Raw genomic sequence first — 21597 nt, 5'->3', positions numbered from 1 at the left:
GAAAATATGAGTATTTGAATTTTCAATAAAGGAATTTTGCTTAGAAGTTATAAAATATGAGGTCACTTGAAAACTTTAAAACGTTATAAAAAGTTGACTAGTTTTGAAATTTAAGTTTAAAAAATAATTTTGAAATTTAAGTTTTTAAAAAAATAATTTTGAAATTTAAGTTTAAAAAATAATTTTGAAATTTAAGTTTAAAAAATAATTTTGAAATTTAAGTTTAAAATAATTTTGAAATTTAAGTTTAAAAAATAATTTTGAAATTTAAGTTTAAAATAATTTTGAAATTTAAGTTTAAAAAATAATTTTGAAATTTAAGTTTAAAAAATAATTTTGAAATTTAAGTTTAAAATAATTTTGAAATTTAAGTTTAAAAAATAATTTTGAAATTTTAGTTTAAAATAATTTTGAAATTTAAGTTTAAAAAATAATTTTGAAATTTAAGTTTTTAAAAAAATAATTTTGAAATTTAAGTTTAAAAAATAATTTTGAAATTTTAGTTTAAAATAATTTTGAAATTTAAGTTTAAAAAATAATTTTGAAATTTAAGTTTTTAAAAAAATAATTTTGAAATTGATTTTCGAAAGATTTTTGAAATGATTTTTAAATAATTTTGAAATTGATTTTCAAAAGATTTTTGAAATGATTTTGAAATTATGTTTTAAAAGATTTTGAAATTGATTTTTAAATAATTTTGAAATTGATTTTCAAAAGATTTTTGAAATGATTTTTAAATAATTTTGAATAATTTTTTAAATAAATTTTAAAAGAATTTACAAATAAATTTTAAAAGATTTTGAAATGTTTTTTAAAAGATTTTGAAATAATTTTAAAATTGATTTCATTAAAACAAACATGATATTAATTACGAATTTAATTTTGAATTTGAACTTTTAATTCCTTAGTCATCTCACTCGATCTAAATTGTCAATCAGGGAACCCTATAATTGTTGTGAGATGAATTATGGTTGAATTTTGGGGTAAGGTTTAACTTTGTGTTAGATTCAGGTTTAGCTTTGGGTTCAACAAGTAAGCATTCTTTGGATAAACTTCTGGGCTATGGTGAGTCACAAGGAACTCATTAAAGTAACCATGCCTTCGAGGTTTCCCAAATAGTCCTACCCATTAAACTTAATACTAAACCCTGGTCTAACTAGTTAGGATCCATTTAAGGGTAGCTTCGGTCAGTTCCACTTGGCCAAATGCACCAGGTCGAAGCCATATCTTCCTAGACATGCGATGCCCAAGTTTCCCTAACGTACTATCATCCAAAAACTTCACCGGTACTGTGGTTAAAGTTAAACTCAGCCCTTTTTAAACTATCCTTAATTACCCTGCCGGGTAATCTACTCTTGTTTTACCCATTTCGGGTAAATTAGGTTCAGTTACCCTGTCGGGTAGTTCAGTTGGAGGTGCCAGCTAGTTTGGATCCACCATCTATTTTTGAATTTAGAATTTCGAATTTAGAATTTCGAATTTGATTTAGAATTTCGAATTTTTTATTTAGAATTTCGAATTTAGAATTTCGAATTTAAATTAAATTTGAATTTTGAATTTGAATTTTTGATTTAGAATTTCAAATTTAGAATTTTGAATTTGATTTAGAATTTTGAATTAGAATTTCGAATTTGATTTAGAATTTCGAATTTTTTATTCAGAATTTCGAATTTAGAATTTCGAATTTAAATTAAATTTGAATTTTGAATTTGAATTTTTTATTTAGAATTTCGAATTTAGAATTTCGAATTTGATTTAGAATTTTGTTTTAATTTCGAATTTAGAATTTGTAATTTGATTTTTGAATTTTAATTTTTGATTTAGAATTTCGAATTTCGAATTTCGAATTTGATTTAGAATTTTGAATTTTTTATTCAGAATTTTGAATTTAAATTAAATTTGAATTTTGAATTTGAATTTTTTATTTAGAATTTCGAATTTAGAATTTCGAATTTGATTTAGAATTTTGTTTTAATTTCGAATTTAGAATTTGTAATTTGATTTTTGAATTTTAATTTTTGATTTAGAATTTCGAATTTAGAATTTCGAATTTGATTTAGAATTTTGTTTTAATTTCGAATTTAGAATTTGTAATTTGATTTTTGAATTTAATTTTGAATTTAGAATTTGTATTTTGAATTTTGAATTTAATTTTAATTTCGAATTAAGTTGGTTTGATTAATATCGTTTTTCTTTTTGCTCCCCCTGGATCATGGCCTCGATATGGTCTATCGAGGTAGTGTATTTGATCCTTTGGAACCCAGTATTGGCCAAGTCCAACTTGATTGATCAATTTGGACTTGGGGACCCATGCTTGGACTACCTTTATATTATTTCTATTAACTAATGATAAATACGATTTGTATTTCGTTTTGGTCTTAAATCCAAGTCCGGCTTTGTTGTAAACGGCTCGCTGTTTTCCAAGAATCAGATCCAGATTCTTGGAACCCAAGGTGAACCGTTCCAACGTGTTCTTGAGTTCTCTAATTTGAGCTTTCAGATTGGAATTTTCTTCCTCAAGTTGTTGGACTTGAGTTGAACTTCCAATTTGAACTGACTCAGTTAAAGAACTCGAGTCAGTCGCTTCCTTAAGGGTTGTTACCTCCTTTTGGAGCGACTTAACCCGGACGTTGGATTTAGCCAACTTCTTAAGCAAGTATGGAATTAAATTTTACGAGTCATCTAAGTTAATACTAGACATTAAAGCACTTACTGTGGGTTTTGGTCCTTCGGAAACGGATGCGGATCCGTGGCTTCGCTTGGACTCGGTGTCTGATTCGCTCTCGGTCTCTGAATCGGATTCGAACTCGGACTCTGTTTCAACAACATGTGCTAGTACTGGTAAAGCGAGGAGGCTTGCTTGTTCTTCTTCATCGGATTCAGATTCGTCTGATGACTTGGACCATGTTGCCTTTAACACTTTCTTCGTCTTTTTCTTTCTAGCTTCCTCTGTCTTGCTTGTACCTGCAACCAATGTAATACCTTCCTCGACCGAAGTAGTATCATACTGTTCATCTAATTCAAATAAATCGTCTATTAAATTATGCTTACTTACTTCGGTACCTTCGTGTAACTGAATCAGATTCTCCCACAGTTCCTTAGCGCTTGAGAATGGGCCGGCGCGATTCAGCTCCTTATTCGTTAAGTCGCACTGAAGTGTATACGTTGCTTTTGCGTCTGCTTCTACCCTTTTGATAAGGTTTGCGTCCCAGTTCTCGTACTGAAGTGGCATGCCGGCTTTGTTAGTTGGTATTTCGAGCCCGGTCTTGATGATCATCCAGACATCGAACTCGGTTCGTAGGTACGACTCCATTCGGTCTTTCCAGTAGCCGAAGTCTTCGCCGGAGAAGAGCGGTGGACGAGTGGTGCTATAGCCTTCTTGGAGAGCCATTGAATCTTGCACGAAAAAGTGAACAAAAACTTTTCCCAGGACTTAATCCTGGATTAGTAGTGTGGTAGAAGGATAGAAATAGAAAATTACGAGTTTCAAAAAAAATTAATAAAATAATAATAAAATATTATTAAAAAATATTATTTCAAATTTTGTCAAATTCAATATTTTATCAATACTAATAAATCGTGAAAGGATGAAAATGAATTTTTCGAAAATAATTTTGGAGGGAAAAAACGAAAGGTGGTTGCATGGTGGTTGAAAAAGTGCTTGAAAAAGTGCTTCAAAAAAAATTAATAAAATAATAATAAATCGTGTTTTATTTTTACCCTATAAACACGACAAAGCCACAAAAAGTGCTTGAATGGTGGTTGCACCAGTTCAAAGCGATCCCGCTCTGATACCAATTGTTGGATCGAAACCGCGCTAGAGGGGGGGTGAATAGCGCTCGCGGCTATTTCGTTTTTCGGAAAACACTCGAGTAGAATACGCAGCGGAAAATGTAAATAAACACAAACACAGAGACACGGTCGTTTACTTCGTTCGGAGCCTAAGGCGACTCCTACTCGAAGGCCCGCGATCCTTGATCGCTTCCGGTGGGCAACAACTATAAGTTCGATAAACGATTACAAGTTGAAGTACAATAAACGACAGTAAATAATTATACCAACGACAAAGAAATGAAGATTCGGAGCTCCTGGTCGTCGGGCACAAGTAGCAGCACTTCGGAACGTCGTTTGGAGCAGCACGTAGCACTTGAATCACTTGGAAGAAGATGTTCTGAAGCTGCTGGTCGAGATCCCTTATAAAGGGGGTTCAAGGCGCCTTATACTGTTCACCAAGGCGCCTTGAACGAGCCGAGTCACCCGCGTGGATCAGCACGGACCTGGTCGAACTCTATCTGGTTTAAGGCGCCTTCAGCCTATCCAAGGCGCCTTCAACCTCCGGTCCAAGGCGCCTTGAACTCCATTCAAGGCGCCTCCAGTGCACCCAAGGCGCCTCCAAGCTCCATGGAGGCGCCTCGGACACTGTTCATCCGAGTTCTTCTTTGTGTTTTTGGTACCTGCAAGTATGTTAATCCAAAAATACTTGCAACACAAAGTTAACACAAAATAATAGTATGAATATGAAATTATGACAGTCTCCGGACTGTCCGGGTCTGACTTCGGATTTCCTGCCGGAAACCCTAGATCGACCCGTCAGGAGATTTACCTGTTGCCAGTACGATCCCCCAGATTGACTGGACTTTTGCTCGGCACTCGATGCTCCCGGACTTTCTGCTGAACATCCGCTTCACCGGCCAGTTCAGACTTTCACCTGGTTCGCGACACCAGGACTTTCCACCTAGGGTTACCACCCCCTAGGACTTTTGCCTGAAGCCATCGACCTGCCAAGGCTTTCCGCATAAGGTTACCACCCCCTATGACCTAGGGTTACCACCCCCTAGGGTTTTACCTTGCCTAACCGTAGTTAGGGCTTTCCTGAAACACTCAACAAAAGCTGTCAGAAAATAAAGCACCTTAACTTTGAATCCTTTGTAATTATCTAAACTTAAGTTCGATCGTCGGATGCTTCCCGCACATCATTACCTAGATGTTTCATGGAGTCAACCATCTTTTTAGGAAAAAAATAAAACTAAAATAGTACGTCATCTTGGAGATTAAAAGAACTCTTTTTTTCTTCTGCCCAACTTTTTCATCATCTCGCTCATTAACCATTAGCTTTTTGAGCAAGTAAAGATTATTGGTTAGTGGTGAAACATTATGAGCATTTCATGATTTTTGAGACTCCAAAGGGGTTTGGGGTAAATTTTAAGGGGTGTAAAATGGAAATCTACTAAATGATGGGCAATTAGTACCCTTTATTTTTATTATATTTAAAAGGTACTTTATAATAAAAAAAATATTTTAAAAATCTTAAATTTTATTTCTTTTGGCTATAATACAGAGTAATTTTGATCAAAATCATTTAAAACATTTTGATTGAAATTATTTCAATTTGTAGTAGTTTTAATGAAAATCACTCCACGTGGTAGTAGTTTTGGTTAAAACTACTCTATATTAGTTTTAATTAAGATTGTGGATTAATTTTGACTAAATTGAAATAATCTTGACTCGTAATGAAATAATTTTATTACCTTTACAGCAACTTTGGTCAAAATCATCACATATTAAATTAAAATGTTTTGGGATAAAAAAAATTGAAGAAGATAGAAGTTTTTTTAATATAGTTTTTTCATGTGCATTTCAAGATTAAAAAACATGATAAATGCTCAATTTAATATGTTTTTTTATATATACGGATTACTTCTCATGGTAACAAGAATCTTAGAATTATTTCTGAATAGAAAAAAAAAAGTATATTAACATAAATTTATTTTAAGATTATCAAAATTAATTAGCAAAGGAGATAAATTCTTAATAAAATAGTAAGATGAAAAAGAAAAGACACGTATTTTTATCTAAATTTGAATTAAATAAATATTGATTAATTAAAGATAATGAGCTGTATACGCTTGTCCGTCAATCATTAACATCATCTTATTTTAATTGTGTTTCAAACTCCGGCCGGATTTTCAGATCAACCCTCTTAGTACTCGAGATCCAAAGCAGGAAAGAAGGCCACGACATTTGCAATTCTGAAAATATTTATTAAAATTTTCTCAATCTAGTTTGGTCGTATTATTTCCTAATTAACCTATTCTTTGTTCCCCGGTTTTTGTCGTGTAACAAACGATTCGATTTCCCTTCTAGTAAACGGCTGTTCATCGATGGAAATTCACGTGCCGAATTATTAATTACGAAAACCTCTAAACTCCTTGGCATATTATTCATGACAAAGCTACAACATTCATATGAGATGACTTTCATCGACAATTATAAAAAATCGGAAAGTATTCTTAAAGATCTATTTAAATGATGAGTATTCTTAAACCAACTTTTTATCATAAGAAAAATCTTCATTAATACGTTGAACCTTAAATTTCGTTATCTATTAGAGGCCTAATTATTAGGCCAAGGGCTTTTTTGTCTGTTTCTGATGAGACAAAAGATGGAAAAATTTAAGTTATCTCTCAAGGTTAATGCTTCGATATATTTATATACTTGGTGGACATGTCAAGTCACAAGTCCATGTACAATTTTCAATACTTAATTATTATAAATTAAGTATTTTTCTCATTTAAAATCAAAGTTTTATATTAATATATAAAAATAAATAAATAAATAAATGGTAGAATGAGAATTAGTAGGGAGCTTGTTGGTGGCACTCGTAGTCGTAGTACTCATGGGAACTTGGAGCAGACCGACGTTAAACAACATTTGGCTGGCAACGTCAAATCCAAACCCTCATCCTCATCCTCATCCGCATCTCACGATACATACATTAACATATTTATTACATTTAATGCGAAGGGAGAGCTGTGATTTGGAGATTACGAGTTCGTTTAAAACAGAATAAGACTATGTATTTAGACTTATAATCAATCAATATAAAGTATAAACCACTTTGGGATGATATTTGGAGTCACATTTGAACCTTCAAGTCGAATCCCAACGCCCGTTAAGAACTTAACTCATTCGACTGACCCGTATGAGTTTACATGTGGTTGGGTATTGATGTGATGGTGCAGTGCAGAGCATATGGATGCCCTAATCGGGGAGGGTTAATGGAAGACAAACAAGTATGCACGCCCACCCAACTCCACATATTTTGTTCTCCATATCGCTCTGTTTCTTTAATCCCCAATCACTTTTAACTAGTCTCTAATGAACAGGCCCCACTACCTTTTGCACAGACACGTATATTTCAAACAAGGAGTTGATTAGCAAGCGAGACAAATTTAAAGTATCAGAAATATCTTCCATTTTTTTTCTTTATGTTTAATTAATATATATTTTTTTTTCTTCAAACTTTTATGATCTAATATGTCAGAATGGTGGAAAAAGAATGATGAGAACCCGGAAATGGTGGATTAATCAATTAATTCCTCAAATAGTGGCTTCTTAATTTGATTAGTATTTGTTTGAACGAAAAGTTCTTTTCCTTTTTGCAACTTCCGAACGTGTTCATTCAATTAGAGTAGGTTTTTAGTCCAAAACTTTGACTCGTTTTTAGTACTGATTGTTCTTCAAAAAGACAGATTAAGGCAGCTCCCATACAAAATTAAATATAACAACGAATCAATCGTGCGATTACACTTGAAAAGATTAACATGAAAGCTCCCTCCATTTCTTTAAAAAGAAAGAAAGAAAGAAATCTATGAAACAAGAAGGTTAAAATGGGGCATATGGAAGAAAGAGAGAATCTAGCATAGATTTGGTGTCGCATATTCCCCTTTCCATCATCACGTCTCGTACAACAGCCACGTGCCCAATTGGTCATTTACCAAGATTCGCGGATCAATGAAGACCTCAATTATTAATATTATGAACAGGGAAAATACAAAGAGTAAATAAATTAACAAGGATCCTCAACAATTAACAAAAGGGCATTTTACTAATCACCCCTCCATACTGATTTTTTGTTTGTTTGTTTAATGCAACCATTTTTAGAATGCTTGTATTGCAAGAGCACTAACCTCTGCAATGATATTAGGGTTTCACTAGTTACTACTTATTAGTATAGTCTCATGCTCAAATGTGAACTATGGATGAATTGATGCAAGGAGCCACAGAGGACGATATGTTCAAGCTGCACCAGGCCATATCAAAAATGGGTGGGGTTCGACTTTAGCTCGGAGAGGGAAGACAAGAGTAGTTGGTGTGTACTTGATTCCTACATAATGGCAGGCAGCCTCCAAAGTCAGGTAGATTATGCTTCCTTGCTTCTTCCTTCCTAACGTACATCAAAGTAGAATTTATCTTTATCTCTTCCATTTTCCGTTCTCACTTCAACTTAGCGAGTTGTTAGGTCGATCCGTCATAGTGTTCTTCGAGTGCAACCCAACGTTGTTGTTGTTCTTGTTGTCTCACTTTTGTCTGATACTCATGATGAACATATCGAGTTCGTATGATATTGTCAGGCATTATAGTACATCACGATCAAAAGGGTAGATTTTGAGTGAAAAATAGAACAATAGCAAACAAAGTGAATGCCTTGCAAACATGCCGTATTCGCTTGGTATGGTTAGAATTATATTACATCTGCAAGATTACTTGCAATTGAAGCCCCTTATCGATGAAAGACCTCTCTATCGATTAACTGCATTACTAATAGGACAATGCTTTAAGTCTTTAAACACTCACAGTGTTGGAACTGCTAATACTGTTTTCAGATTCAGCTTTAGAGATATTGACATTCCCACCATAACTGTGTGCCATGAGCAGAAGATTAAGAGTGGGCAAGCACCCATGGTCGAAAACTATCGACTAAAATTTCAAACCAAGAGATCATTTTGTGTACCCCAAAACCAAGTTAGTACAAAGGACTGATTGGTTGCAGCTTAACCTAAGAATGTCCAAGGAAATTGATGCTTACCATTGTGAGAATATGCTACATGTTGCCGGCTTGCTGAGCATGCAATCGCAATGGAAAGTCGGTGTTGAAGTAAGCGAAAGTAAATATTGTAGCTTACTTCTCAGTTCTCAGACATGGATGGCTTGGTGGTTGAATGATGGTTCGTGCAGGATCAGCTGGCTGAAAGTTTGGTGGGCGTTTTCCCTGAGCATGAACAGAAAAATAAAATATCGCACACTCCCTACGCAGGAATTACCCTGTTCAGGTTCGAAGGGACTTTCTCAGCCAGCCGACCGTCATCCATGCTGAATAGCTTGGATGACTTGGTGACTGGCACCCCTGGTGCAATTTCCCGTCAAACAAGAAGCCAAGAGAATAGAAAGCAACAGAAAATATAGTTGTTCATTATCTAGCAATAGCACTAACAGAACAAGAGATGTTCCCACTTAAGTAGCAAACATGTTCTTACCAACATCGATAATAAGAGGATTTTTCCATGATAATCATGGACCTTATTGTCAACTCCTCTTATCTCGTCTAGTTACATACTCGTCGCTTTCAGACACTGCTGCAAAATAAAAGAAACAAAACATAAGCAAATCAATCTTACACAATACATTAAAAAATGTGAAGTACAAGGCTAGCATATTTATCATGATGGTACTATGATGACTGACTAGATATTTCTCTTTAGCGAGTAATGAATAGCTGTTTGAGATTGAGAAAACACTGATCTATGACCAGAGACAGGCACATGTAGCATTTTGCAGCAGTTATAGATGTCTCGTGAATTTAGATAGACGTATGCTATTGAATCTTGAGGAGTTTGATAAAAAGGTCAGAAACAGATATGATATTAAAACAAGCATTTGTAGGCATTTCATTCTGCCTCGATGTCAATCAATAGAAATGAAAGCCCAGCATGAAAGGTGTAAACTCTATGGAGTGTGCAAAAAATCTTGATGCATTGTCAAAGTTTATGTTGTTGCAAATAAAAACATGGAAAAATAGGTCATATTTCACTTCCAAATAAAAAGCTTATTACCAACAAAAGGTGGGCTTTTGCAAGCCATTACTAATCTAAAAATTCTTGCTAATGTTAACGGACAAGTTACAAAAAATAAAGCCCCAAGTGTTCTGTAGATTGAATGTGCATCTGCAAAAACAATATTTGAAAATTTTCCAATATTGCTAGCACCGTCACCAGTAACTTGTATGTTTGACGATATTTCGAATTAAGCAAATGTAATAAGCTACACCTGCAAGGATAATAAACAAAAGTGCAATTTTGATGGGCGTACGCCTGGATGGACATGAATGCCAATTATAAAGAAAAAGGTGGGACTTTTGCAAGTCAATACTAATATGACAATTCTTGCTACTATTAATAGACAAGTTGTCAGTCGACCCCAAAAAGTTTGAACTAACATTGCTTGATGATGCCAATGTCAATGGTAATTTGGTGATTAACAGTCAAATTGCCAAGATATATGTTCTATGTGTTCATCTGATTGAACTCATTTATAAACATCCCCTTTCAATTGTTAATCAGAAAGACCTATGTTATGACCACAGAAAATTAACCACTAACCTGGAGGAGCGAATCTCAGGCACGTATATCTCCCCACCGACTTCACCATGTTGTTCCCCACTAACAGTCTTTTTGGCAGAAAGGAATTCAGCACTCATTGCATCCATTCCATGCTGCAGAGCTTCTTCTGCTGTCCCATATCCATGTTCCTCAGCGTACTTCCTAACATCCTCTGTTATTTTCATAGAGCAAAACTTTGGCCCACACATAGAACAGAAATGTGCCACCTTAGCACCTTCAGATGGGAGGGTTTCGTCATGAAAAGCCATAGCTGTCATAGGATCTAAAGATAAGGCAAACTGGTCCATCCATCTAAATTCAAACCTTGCCTTGCTCAATGCATCATCCCATTCTTGTGCATGCGGATGACCTTTTGCTAAATCAGCTGCATGGGCAGCTATCTTATATGCTATGACACCTGCTTTCACATCATCTCGATTTGGCAACCCAAGGTGTTCCTTTGGTGTTACATAACAAAGAAGTGCAGTACCAAGTGCTCCAATATTTGCAGCACCAATAGCTGATGTAATATGATCATACCCAGGAGCAATATCAGTTGTCAATGGACCAAGAGTATAAAAAGGTGCTTCATTACACCATTCAAGCTGTTTTACCATATTTTCTGGAATTTTGTGGAGAGGAATATGACCAGGACCTTCATTCATGACCTGCATAAGGATAAAAACAAAATTTCAAAAAACATGGAAAAAGACACCTACATTAAGAGAGTCAGGTGTATCCCTAGGAAGATGCAAAAATTCAAGAAATATACATATAGCTAAAAATCATAAAAAAGCAGATATTTTAACTTATACCTGCACATCCTTTTCCCAAGCTCGACGAGTCAGCTCCCCTTGGGTCAGGAGCTCTGCAAATTGAGCAGTGTCATTGGCATCATAGATTGATCCAGGTCGCAGTCCATCGCCAATAGATAGTGATATATCATATTGATTGCATATATCTAATATGTCATCCCAATGCTCATAAGCAAAGTTCTCTTTGTGATATGTAAGGCACCATTTTGCATGGATTGATCCTCCACGTGAGACAATTCCAGTCATTCTTTTAGCAGTAAGAGGAATATATCGAAGTAAAACACCAGCATGAATTGTAAAATAATCCACACCCTGTTCAGCTTGCTCTATCAGAGTTTCTCTAAAAATTTCCCATGTTAGGTTTTCAGCAATACCATTCACTTTTTCCAAGGCCTGATAGATAGGAACAGTCCCAACAGGAACAGAAGAATTCCGGAGGATCCACTCCCGGGTCTCATGAATATGACGACCTGTCGATAGATCCATGGCAGTATCAGCACCCCACATTGTTGCCCATTGAAGTTTATGCACCTCTTCCTCAATATTGCTCACCACAGCAGAGTTCCCAATATTTGCATTCACTTTCACCAGGAAGTTCCTCCCAACTATCATTGGCTCCAACTCTAGGTGCTTCTTGTTAGAAGGAATTATAGCACGTCCACGTGCAACCTCCGATCTCACAAACTCTGGATCAAGCTTCTCACGAGTAGCACAAAACAACATCTCTTCAGTTATGATCCCCTGCTTGGCATAGTACATCTGTGTGCATCTTGGTTCACCCAATAGCTCCCGCCTTTCCACCCATTCTTTTCTTATCTCAGGAAGTCCTGTTGAATCAATAAATTGTAATTCTAAGCGACATTCTCTATAAACTCATGCACATTATAATGAATGAACTATGAGTGGAAGCAACAAGATATATTAGATTTCCTTTTTTGCCAAAAGTTTAAGAACCTCATACTGTAAATGCATGATACCTAATATTTTCCTGAATGTTTTCTTCATAAATTTGAACCCACTTACAAAACTTCTATAGATGCCTCTTTTTGAGGACATTGGATAAACCAAAAAGATCCATTGAAAGACATATATACGCATAGCATCTAACATGAACCATCTCAGTTTTAAAGGTGTTGCAGCAGTTACACAGTGGTCCTTGCTTCTTAACTGTTGATAACGTACCAAGCAATTTATTTTATCAACAGAAATTTATTGAATCATACATCTAAGTTTCTCAAATGCCTAAATCATGCACCTTATTTATCAAATTACCAAATCATGCATCAATTTCCCTAAATACTCCTTCCCCTATCCACTTACCTAAACCAAACCGAAAAAAAACTAGACCATGAAAAAAAAAATAGAGTACTTGTGACCAGGTGGCCGCTCCCACAATTTTGTTCTTTTATTTTATTTATTTTTCCTTCAGTTTGGTTAGGTAAGTGGAGGTGGAGGGATATTTTGGGAAACGTAATTTAAAAAGTATGGTGAGTGATTTGAGTATTTGAAAAACTTACGTTTGCGGTTGAGTAAATAGTCCTTCTATCTAAGCAGAGAAAGTAAATAGTCCTTCTATCTAAGCAGAGAAATTATCACCCATAAATTTTGCAACATGAGGCATTAAATTAGAGCACTGTATCAAAACTCTTACTCTTCATGATATAGTGATGCAAGAGCGACATACTTCATCAAGTTAGCGCACTCACCCAACTGCGGATTTACATTTTGTGGCCCACTAGTATCATATGCATCAAAGTACTGCTCATCTCCGGATAGATGAACTCGTCTGAAAGGAACTTTCAGGATGTGACCTGATTGCTCATGAACAATGTTTCTGCAACATAGATAAATATTAATAACTGGGTATTATATACGTGGAGCAATCAGGCTTATATTCCTTCCAATATGTAAATAGTCAATTGAGAGAACAGTTTCATACGTGAATTCCTTTGTACTCTTTGGAAAGCATTGCTCAAAAGAAGGAAGTGGAAGAAAATCAGGAGCAGCAGGATCAACTGTGTGCTTCTTTTGTTTGGCTTTTGTAGATTCAGTAACTGAATGATCAAAGGTCAAGGTGGCTTTAGGCCTAACAACGAAATTATAGCACAAATCCTTGTTCAAGCTCCGACAAGCATCAAATCCAAGGGGAAGAGCAGGTCTTGACAATCTGAAAGCAACATGGCTGCTCCTTCCACTTGCCACAGAGGCAGGCGATAGTTGCGCAGTTATCATCTATTAGATTTAACCAAACGAAAAGTAAATCCACTTACTCTCTTGCATAATCTTTAAAAATAAGCTGTATGTGGAAACTGATAGTTGCAGAGGTAACGTTTTTTTAAAAAGAAAAGGGGAAAAAAAACAAGTTCATCCACCATAATAAGCTAAAACAAAAAAAGATATATATATATTGCAATATCATTTTTACAAGTACGCAACCTCAGTTCTAGTGAGTAAGCTTCAGTTTCTCTGAATCAAGAGCATAGAAAAATTAAACTAAAGTATCAACAAACTTTAGCAGATCTTGGATAATTTGAATAAAACAGGCGAATTCGGAACTGGTGAGAAGGAGCACTTAATAAAACAGAAATAGACCATACAAAATCTATTGGTCGCAGGCTGTTAGTACCACAACAGAATCATCCCAGGAACACAGATTGCAAAAGAAACACTCCCTCGCAATACAAATCAAGGGTTTATGGCCGGAGAGCCAAATGTTGACAGCTCAGAGTCAGAGATGTTTCAGTTATCAGCCACAACACGACGAGCGAAAGATGCGAGTGGCGATGCGCAACAATACATGAAGACGGCAAGTTGGGATCACATACCGGTCAAGGAGGGAAGATCAACGAGAGACTGCGGCGGCAGCAGCGGAGGAGAAAGGCGAGACGATGGGAGAGGGTTTGGGTGGACGGGAGGTCGTGTATTTATCCACCTTCTTCGTGACTTATGTCGCTGCTAGACTCTTTGTCCGGAAATGTTCACGAGGAAGATATTTTCTCCAAAAAAGCGAGAGATCACTCTGAGTCCATAACGCATGATCGCTTGTTTATTATATTTAGGAAGCCCTTTTGTTTCCGCTACTGTTTTTAAATATTTATGTTTTATAAACAAAAATAAATAGGATAAAAATCAAAAAGAACCCTCAAATTATATGATTTAAAATTTGAGGATTGAGCTACCGCTATTTTAAAATAATTTTGACTAATTTAAAAAATTTTAATAATTTTGATAAAAAAATATTTTGAAATAATAGTGATTTGAGTATAGAATTTTTTATTAAAGAAAAATAGCTAATTTTTTATATTATAACAGCTATCAAGTACAGTTATATCTAAATCTCAAATCTTAAGATAATGAATTCTAAATTTTAAATTCTCAATGTTATTATATCAAAATATTTTTTATCAACTTTGTTAAAATTATTTAAATTTTATTAAAGTTAATTTAAAATAATTATAACAACTAGTACTTTTTGTAACAACTAGTTATAGTTACTATATTAACATTAAAAATAAAAATAATATTATAGTAACTATTCGGAAGCTTTCCGTTATAGTGACAACCAATATAACGGTTACAATAATGTTGAAAAAAAAAACATTTTAGATAAAATATCTAGGAAGCATCTTTCCTTCTACAAGTTCTGTTATGATGATTTATTAAGGGCATCCGTAGTCGTAAACCTCTTAAAGAGGTCTATGTTCTGTCATATCATTGTTACATCAAAAGTTAAAAATCTTATTTCTTTAAAAGTCACTCTCTATTATCATAAAACCTCTCTCTTTTAAAAACCTCATTTCTTTTAAAATTCACTCACTATCCTCTCTCCACTATTTTTTTTATAAACCTGGTCCCAAGATTTTGATATAAGTTTATAAAAAAAATTATAAACCCCACCTATGTAGTGGAGGTGGAATTTATATTGAGAGATTTATAGTATATATTGTATGCTATAAATCTCTCACTGCAGATGCCTTAAGTTTATAGTAATTATAATAATATTGAATAAAAATATTTTAGAAATAAAATATATAGGAAGCCTCTTTCCTTCTACATGTTCTGTTTTTGTTGTGATGATTTACCAAATTTAGAGCGCTCTCCGTTTTTCCCCGAATAAATACAAAAGACTAGAAAAATATGACATAGATGTGTTGGTCCCAAATCGGTCGATTATGGGACGGTTAAACGTCTTAGATTCTCGGGAAGATATTTATTTTAGGTACGAAAAGTGCAACGGCGGAGTGGTTACGCCGCTGCGGCAAGTGACAGCACTTGACGCGACCTGCTTAAAGATTAAAAAATATATAAAAAAATTTAAGTAAATGCATATTTATTGTTTTTTTTACACGTTCTAATCTAATTATTATTATTATTATTATTTTGTAACATATAAACTGATCGACGATCAGTCAGAAATCACTAAAATGTTTTCTTGAAGCAGCAACCTTCTACATCGATCCAAAATCTAGCAGAAGCAACTCTTGTGAGCCCAATGAGCAGAAGAACAAAGTCGACCATAATGTACAGTAACTTACAGAACATCCAGGGACGCAACTATTTTCAGAGGATTTAATGTACATATCACCAAATCTTAATCGTACAACTCGACAAAGATTTAGGGATAATTCAATTATATATGGATCGGAGATATAAAGGTATGTATACTGAGGGTTATCTCGCTGGGGAATTTCCTTGGAGATCTCAAACTGTTTTCGAGCAACTCAGCTTGGGAGCTCTGGAGGAAAAGGTTTTATCGGGTGTGCGGGAAATCATCTCTTTGGCGACGAGTAGATTTCATTTTGACTGGAGGAAATTTGGATATTCTGAATCTTTAGTATGGAGCAAATTGCAATACTGTCAGGAGCCTGCCTCCAACTGGAGAAGATTTCCAGGCTCCCCTTGCATGAACAGGGTCAGTTCTGCAGGGGCTACGACTAATTTCAACCATGCTTGCAGCTCTTCGCCTTCCACCTTCTCCTTTTCTGTTCATGAATAAGAAGGAAAACAAAAGAAAATTGGAAATATAAGATTTGCTTTACTTGTGCCAATTAAGACTACAAGTTACTGGCATCCATCAGGGTGTAAGTTAATCCAAGATCAAAGTATGAAAGGTCATATGAAGTTATGAATACAATAAAAAAGGATATAGTAAATTTATAAAGCAGTTTCAGAGAGTAAAAAGTGGAAGGTAACAATGAGAAAACCTTCCAGGTAAGCACCAAGACCCTCGACCACGGTAGGATTGGCTCGTACCACAGAAAGAGCAACTTCAAGAGCTGACTGCAGGAGTGATTTTACCTCCTTTTGCACAAGGTCAACAAGATGACCCTAAAATGAATTCCAGTTAATTTTTGTCAAATTACAAGCCAAATGAATATCTAAATAGAGAGAGAGAGAGAGAGAGAGAGACAGAAACAAAGAACCTGATCCCTTCCCCAGGAACCCATTCCAGAGTCATCAAGGCCACCACTTGATAAGGTTGCCAATGATACTGGACCAATGTTCTGATTAAGCCCATATTCAGCTACAGCCTTGTAGGCAATATCCGTAGCACGTCTGATGTCATCCAGGGCTCCAGTTGACACACGGCCTGAGTAGACGACTTCTTCTGCGGCACGTCCACCAAGGAGAGTGACCAAGCGGCCTCGCAATTCATCAATAAAAATCAAATATCTGTCCTCGTTTGTAGGAGGGGTATATGTGAAACCCAACGCACCACCTGACCTTGGCAATATGCTTAATTTCTGAAAACAGAAAAGTGGAGCAATTCAAGCTGTTTCACACTAGAGACACTCAGAATTTCACAAGAGTATCCAAAATAAAGAACCTCTACACGTGGTTGCCCACGAAGAAGTTTTGCAACAGCAGTCCCTACAACTGCATGGCCAGCTTCATGCCGTGCAACAACTGCTTTTTCTCCTCCTTGCAGCTTGGCATGTTTCTTCTCTATGCCCTGAAGTAGAAAAGACTCTTGCCATTAGGCATCATGTACAGTGGATGCTTATGTGTCTGCAAAACCTTACCATACAAGCATGCAACATGGATAACAACTGAGTTTATGATCAATGATTTTCTAGTTGATGTTTCAAGTCATGTAGATTGTGTATAGAGAACACAAAACCATGCTCCTATTAGCAGGAAGCCAGACAAATGAATCAAAAAAATAATCAAGTGATTACATTCTCTGGATATTGGAAAGAAGTCAGCCACCACATTTGGGTTTATTTGCACTCCATCAGAAAGTGTTGGAATTTTCAAAAAAAAATATAAGTGGTGGATAACAATGGAGAGCTAATTCACAAAGAATATACGGTTGATATTTGCATATTTCAATGCCAAAGACTGACATGATAACACAATTGAGTGCAGGAAATTTCATGCCTGCACTGCTTCTGAAGGAGACTTACTAACGCTCCCACTTTAAGAAGGTAGCTTCTTACATGAGAGAATGCCTTGGAGATTGTTATTTGATAAAAGATCATTCTGGTCAGGAGTAATGAGCATAACTATTAAGTTAATAACCTAAAGGAAAATAATAAAGAATCTTTACACAAGTGAAAGGCTAACATATTCTTGAATAATAAAAACAGGCGAACTAGGATTCACGAGGACATATTCTGTCAAACATGCAGAACTTAAAATGCATTGCCCAGTGTCCACCAGAACCAGAGTAAAATGCTTGGCATAGGGAAAGGCTGACAGGAAGAACATAAAGAGGAAGAGGATATCAGACGAGCTACATTAGGTAGATAAATACATTGGAAAAGAACATACAGCTATTGACCGTTCAACTGCAAGAATAAAATCAATCTTTTCGACAACAACTTTATTCGCTCTTCCAGCTAATAGGGCAGCTTCATTCACCAAATTTGCTAGGTCTGCTCTGCACAAGGTTCAATAAACTCAACATTAACAATATGGTAGACAAAGTTATTTAGATAGATGAACCCATAGTATGTCAATACCCAGTGAAGCCAGTTGTCATGGATGCAATTTCATTAAGATCTACAGCATCCCCTAAAGGAAGTTCTTTCTTGCTGACATGAACCTTCAAAATGGACTCCCTTCCAAGTCGATCAGGAGTTTCCACCTGCAAAGAAAACAGAACAATGATTTTCGTAATTGAATTGTGATCTAATTACAGATTACTAAAGTTGTTTGCTAGATATCAATATAACATTTAAAGGCAGTAGTACAGACCACAACCACCCGATCAAATCTCCCAGGACGACGAAGTGCAGGATCCAGTACATCTGCCCTGTTTGTTGCTCCAAGGACAATGACAGCAGAATTGCTATCAAATCCATCCATTTCCTAGAAAAATAAACGAAAGTACAAAAAGACCTATGAAATTTTTATTGCAATAAGTGATTAGCAAGAACAGTTAGCCCTGATTTCCCTACAGTAAGTAGCTGATTGAGAGTTTGCTCTCGTTCATCATTGCTCACTATACGATATCGACCATCACGGCTTTTTGCAACAGCATCTATCTGCATGAACAAGCATTTATTGCTTTAGAGAGTTTAAAAATTAGATGCTGGTTGAAAATGCAGCAAATAATTTTTCATTACCTCATCAATAAAAATGATTGATGGCGCTTCTTTCTTTGCCCTAGCAAAGAGATCTCTCACTCGAGAAGCTCCCATACCAACATATAGTTCTACAAACTCACTCGCTGAACAACTTATAAAGGGTACTTCTGCTTCTCCAGCAACAGCTTTTGCCAACAGTGTCTTGCCTGTTCCTGGCAGACCCACCTGTAAAAAAATCCTCAAACGGAACTTTATTAATGGCAAAATATTCAAAAATAAAATTTAATTGAATAACTTCATATGCCACTAACCAACAAGACTCCACGAGGTGGTCGTGCTCCTAGGCGTATATACCTGTCTGGATTTCTTAGAAATTCCTAGCAACGGGTAAGCAGATATCTTATTAGTAGGTCATGTTGTACCCATGCATGACCTAAAAATGATAATTTGTGAACTTTTGGCATACCACAATCTCTTCCAGCTCCTCCTTTGCCTCATCAACTCCAGCTACATCAGCAAAAGTGACTCCATCAGCATGTTCAGGTGTTTTTGCACTAACTGAATTTGATGTCTTCCTGTTCCTCAACTGGCCAGCTGTAGGCTGAAGAAGAAAATTAGCATCAGATAAAGTTCAAGAGTTTGGGTAATCAGTTTGATCAAAATACAATAAATCAGCACATACCTGGGAAAAGTTTAGTTTAAAGTTATTAAAAACTCCCACCAGCAAAGCAATGTAGAAAAGTGCAATCTGCAGAAGAATCAGTTCACAATCAGGAACTACCACCGATGAAGAATTCCAAAATTCCCAATGCTGTTTTGGTATAATTTGCAGACCATTGAGTAGATAATATGACTAATGGTTTTATCCATAAAGACAAAGTACTTCAGAATTTTCAATGTTCTCTATAAGAAATACAAAACGTGAAGGAAAAGTGTGGTCCACATGGATCCTGTCATTTCCGTCTACATAAGTGGTTCCTGGAACTTTATAATCTAGAGGGCTTCCGCTGCTTTTAGAAGTAATGGATTTATGTCAAAGGCATAAAGAATTAATCCTCAAGCACATTGATGATGATGTTCTATATTTAAACACATAACGAGAGCAGATAATTCAGTATAACTAACTGAAAAAGATTTTGCTTGTTTATGGGGTGAGGGCAGACAAGGATGAATGCTTCTAATTTTGTTCAAGAGATAAGTAAAACTTTTGGTAAGTAGTGCAGATGTGCTCATGATAAGGTTACCATACACAGAATGCACTCGTATCCAAAGAGATTAACCGGGAACTCATTCCTTATGTAAATTTGCATTTTTACATGCCCCAGAGCTATGTGAGATTCAGAAATTTGATAGCTTACCATGGCAGAGTTTAGGAAACCCCCACTGCGCTTATCAGGTGAGCCAAATTCAACCTGGTTCTCCAACATCTTCTCATAGGGAGTCTTTATATCAGCTGGGCGAGTGGTGGTGTATACTATTCTCTTTGAAGGGGGCATGCTCTTGATGAGGGCTTCTGCCTCCTGTGCCCGGTGCTCCCCTGCAACATCAACCTCCAGGCTGGCAGGTTCCTGTCGCAGTCGGAACAATATATGTACACCATCGACCTCGACCTTCTGAACCTGGTCATTGTTTATCCTGCTCAAGAAGTCGCTGAAGGGAACGCTTATGTACGTAGTCGGGGGCCTAGGCTCCGAACCGGGAAGAGGAATCCCGGGTCGGAGTAATCGCATGGCAAACATAACAATGCCCAGCTGGACGAGAAGGGCGCTGATCTCCTGAGCCGGGATGATCGGCTTCCACTGCCATCTTCCGCCCTTCAACCAGCGGCTCTTCCACTTGTTCTCCCGGCGGGGTGACGAAGATGAAGACGATGGCGTCGACGAAGAAGAAGGCGTAGACGACGGAGATGACGAAGGGGAAGAATGGGAAGCGACCTTCTTGACACCTTGGCTATTGCTCTGCGAGCTCTCCACGGTGCTATCGCTGGAGCTAGTGTTCGAGTCGTCACCCTGCTCCGCTGAACCGCTAGCTCGGATGCCAAAAGCCGCCCCTTTCCGCCGATGCTTCAGGAGAGCGCCCAATGCATCCAACCCCTCTCCTAACACCCAGCCCCTGCTTCCACGAGAGAGGTAAGACGAAGCGTGACCACGGGAGCGGCTCCTCCGGCGAAATCGCCCAAGCTCCGCAGCTGCCGCGAGCTCCCGTGACAGGCAAGCGAGGACGATCGACCGGTTGCGCAGTTCCTTCGCAAAGATCTGCTTACCGAATTTGGGGTGGTAAAGACCACAGCGAGCCAAGGTTGGTTCGATCACCGCAGCAGCGGCCATCTGGCGATCAATCCAGCAACCAAAAATCGCAAAACAAAAACAAGAGAAAAAGATTGGAATTGTACAGATTACGAAACCCTAGCTATTGCAGAACAGATGATACACCGCTTCCATTCAAGGCGGGGGGAAAAATGAGATTTTCATTTTTATTTTTATTCGATCGAGGATGAGAGCTGAGGCAGAGGTGGGCCACGAGGCGAGGACATATCCATCGGCGTCGGGGGACGGTGAATATCAGATTCATGCTTTATCGACGCCTAGCAATCCGAACGCATGATGTACACATGGGAGGATTGGCCAAAATCGCGGGTCCCAAGACGGGTATCTAAAAGGGTGAGCAGTAAGTTTATGTGAAGATAACAAGCCGCGGGTACTCATCCACGTGTCGTTTATCTGGGTGGAGTGAGTAATGTTCTAGAATGAGCTCTAACGGGTCCAGTCCATTTCGAGAGACATTTGCTGGGTTACGTCTACCTGCCGGATT

The 21597-nt window shown here is 36.7% G+C and overlaps 1 protein-coding gene across 1 annotated transcript; it reads right to left on the bottom strand.

The window, feature by feature from the left end:
* Positions 1-8563: 8563 nt before the first annotated feature.
* LOC121999287 (ATP-dependent zinc metalloprotease FTSH 7, chloroplastic-like) lies at positions 8564-21253 on the bottom strand. The gene is made up of 20 exons (XM_042553988.1): positions 20145-21253; positions 19469-19534; positions 19253-19387; positions 19098-19163; positions 18826-19011; positions 18658-18744; positions 18455-18568; positions 18220-18344; positions 18029-18137; positions 17082-17207; positions 16678-16998; positions 16459-16582; positions 16114-16236; positions 15478-15536; positions 13194-13486; positions 12961-13088; positions 11255-12081; positions 10440-11107; positions 9318-9416; positions 8564-9187 (listed from the first exon to the last, which is right to left on the bottom strand). The coding sequence occupies exons 1-19, from the start codon at positions 21111-21113 to the stop codon at positions 9407-9409; spliced, it is 4536 nt and encodes a 1511-aa protein (XP_042409922.1). The 5' UTR covers positions 21114-21253; the 3' UTR covers positions 8564-9187; positions 9318-9406.
* Positions 21254-21597: the final 344 nt, after the last annotated feature.

Source organism: Zingiber officinale, chromosome 7A (assembly GCF_018446385.1).
Source record: "Zingiber officinale cultivar Zhangliang chromosome 7A, Zo_v1.1, whole genome shotgun sequence".
Classification (NCBI taxonomy): Eukaryota; Viridiplantae; Streptophyta; class Magnoliopsida; order Zingiberales; family Zingiberaceae; genus Zingiber; species Zingiber officinale.
Note: the sequence above shows the minus strand (reverse complement) of the source record. Positions and strands in the feature narration are given on the sequence as shown.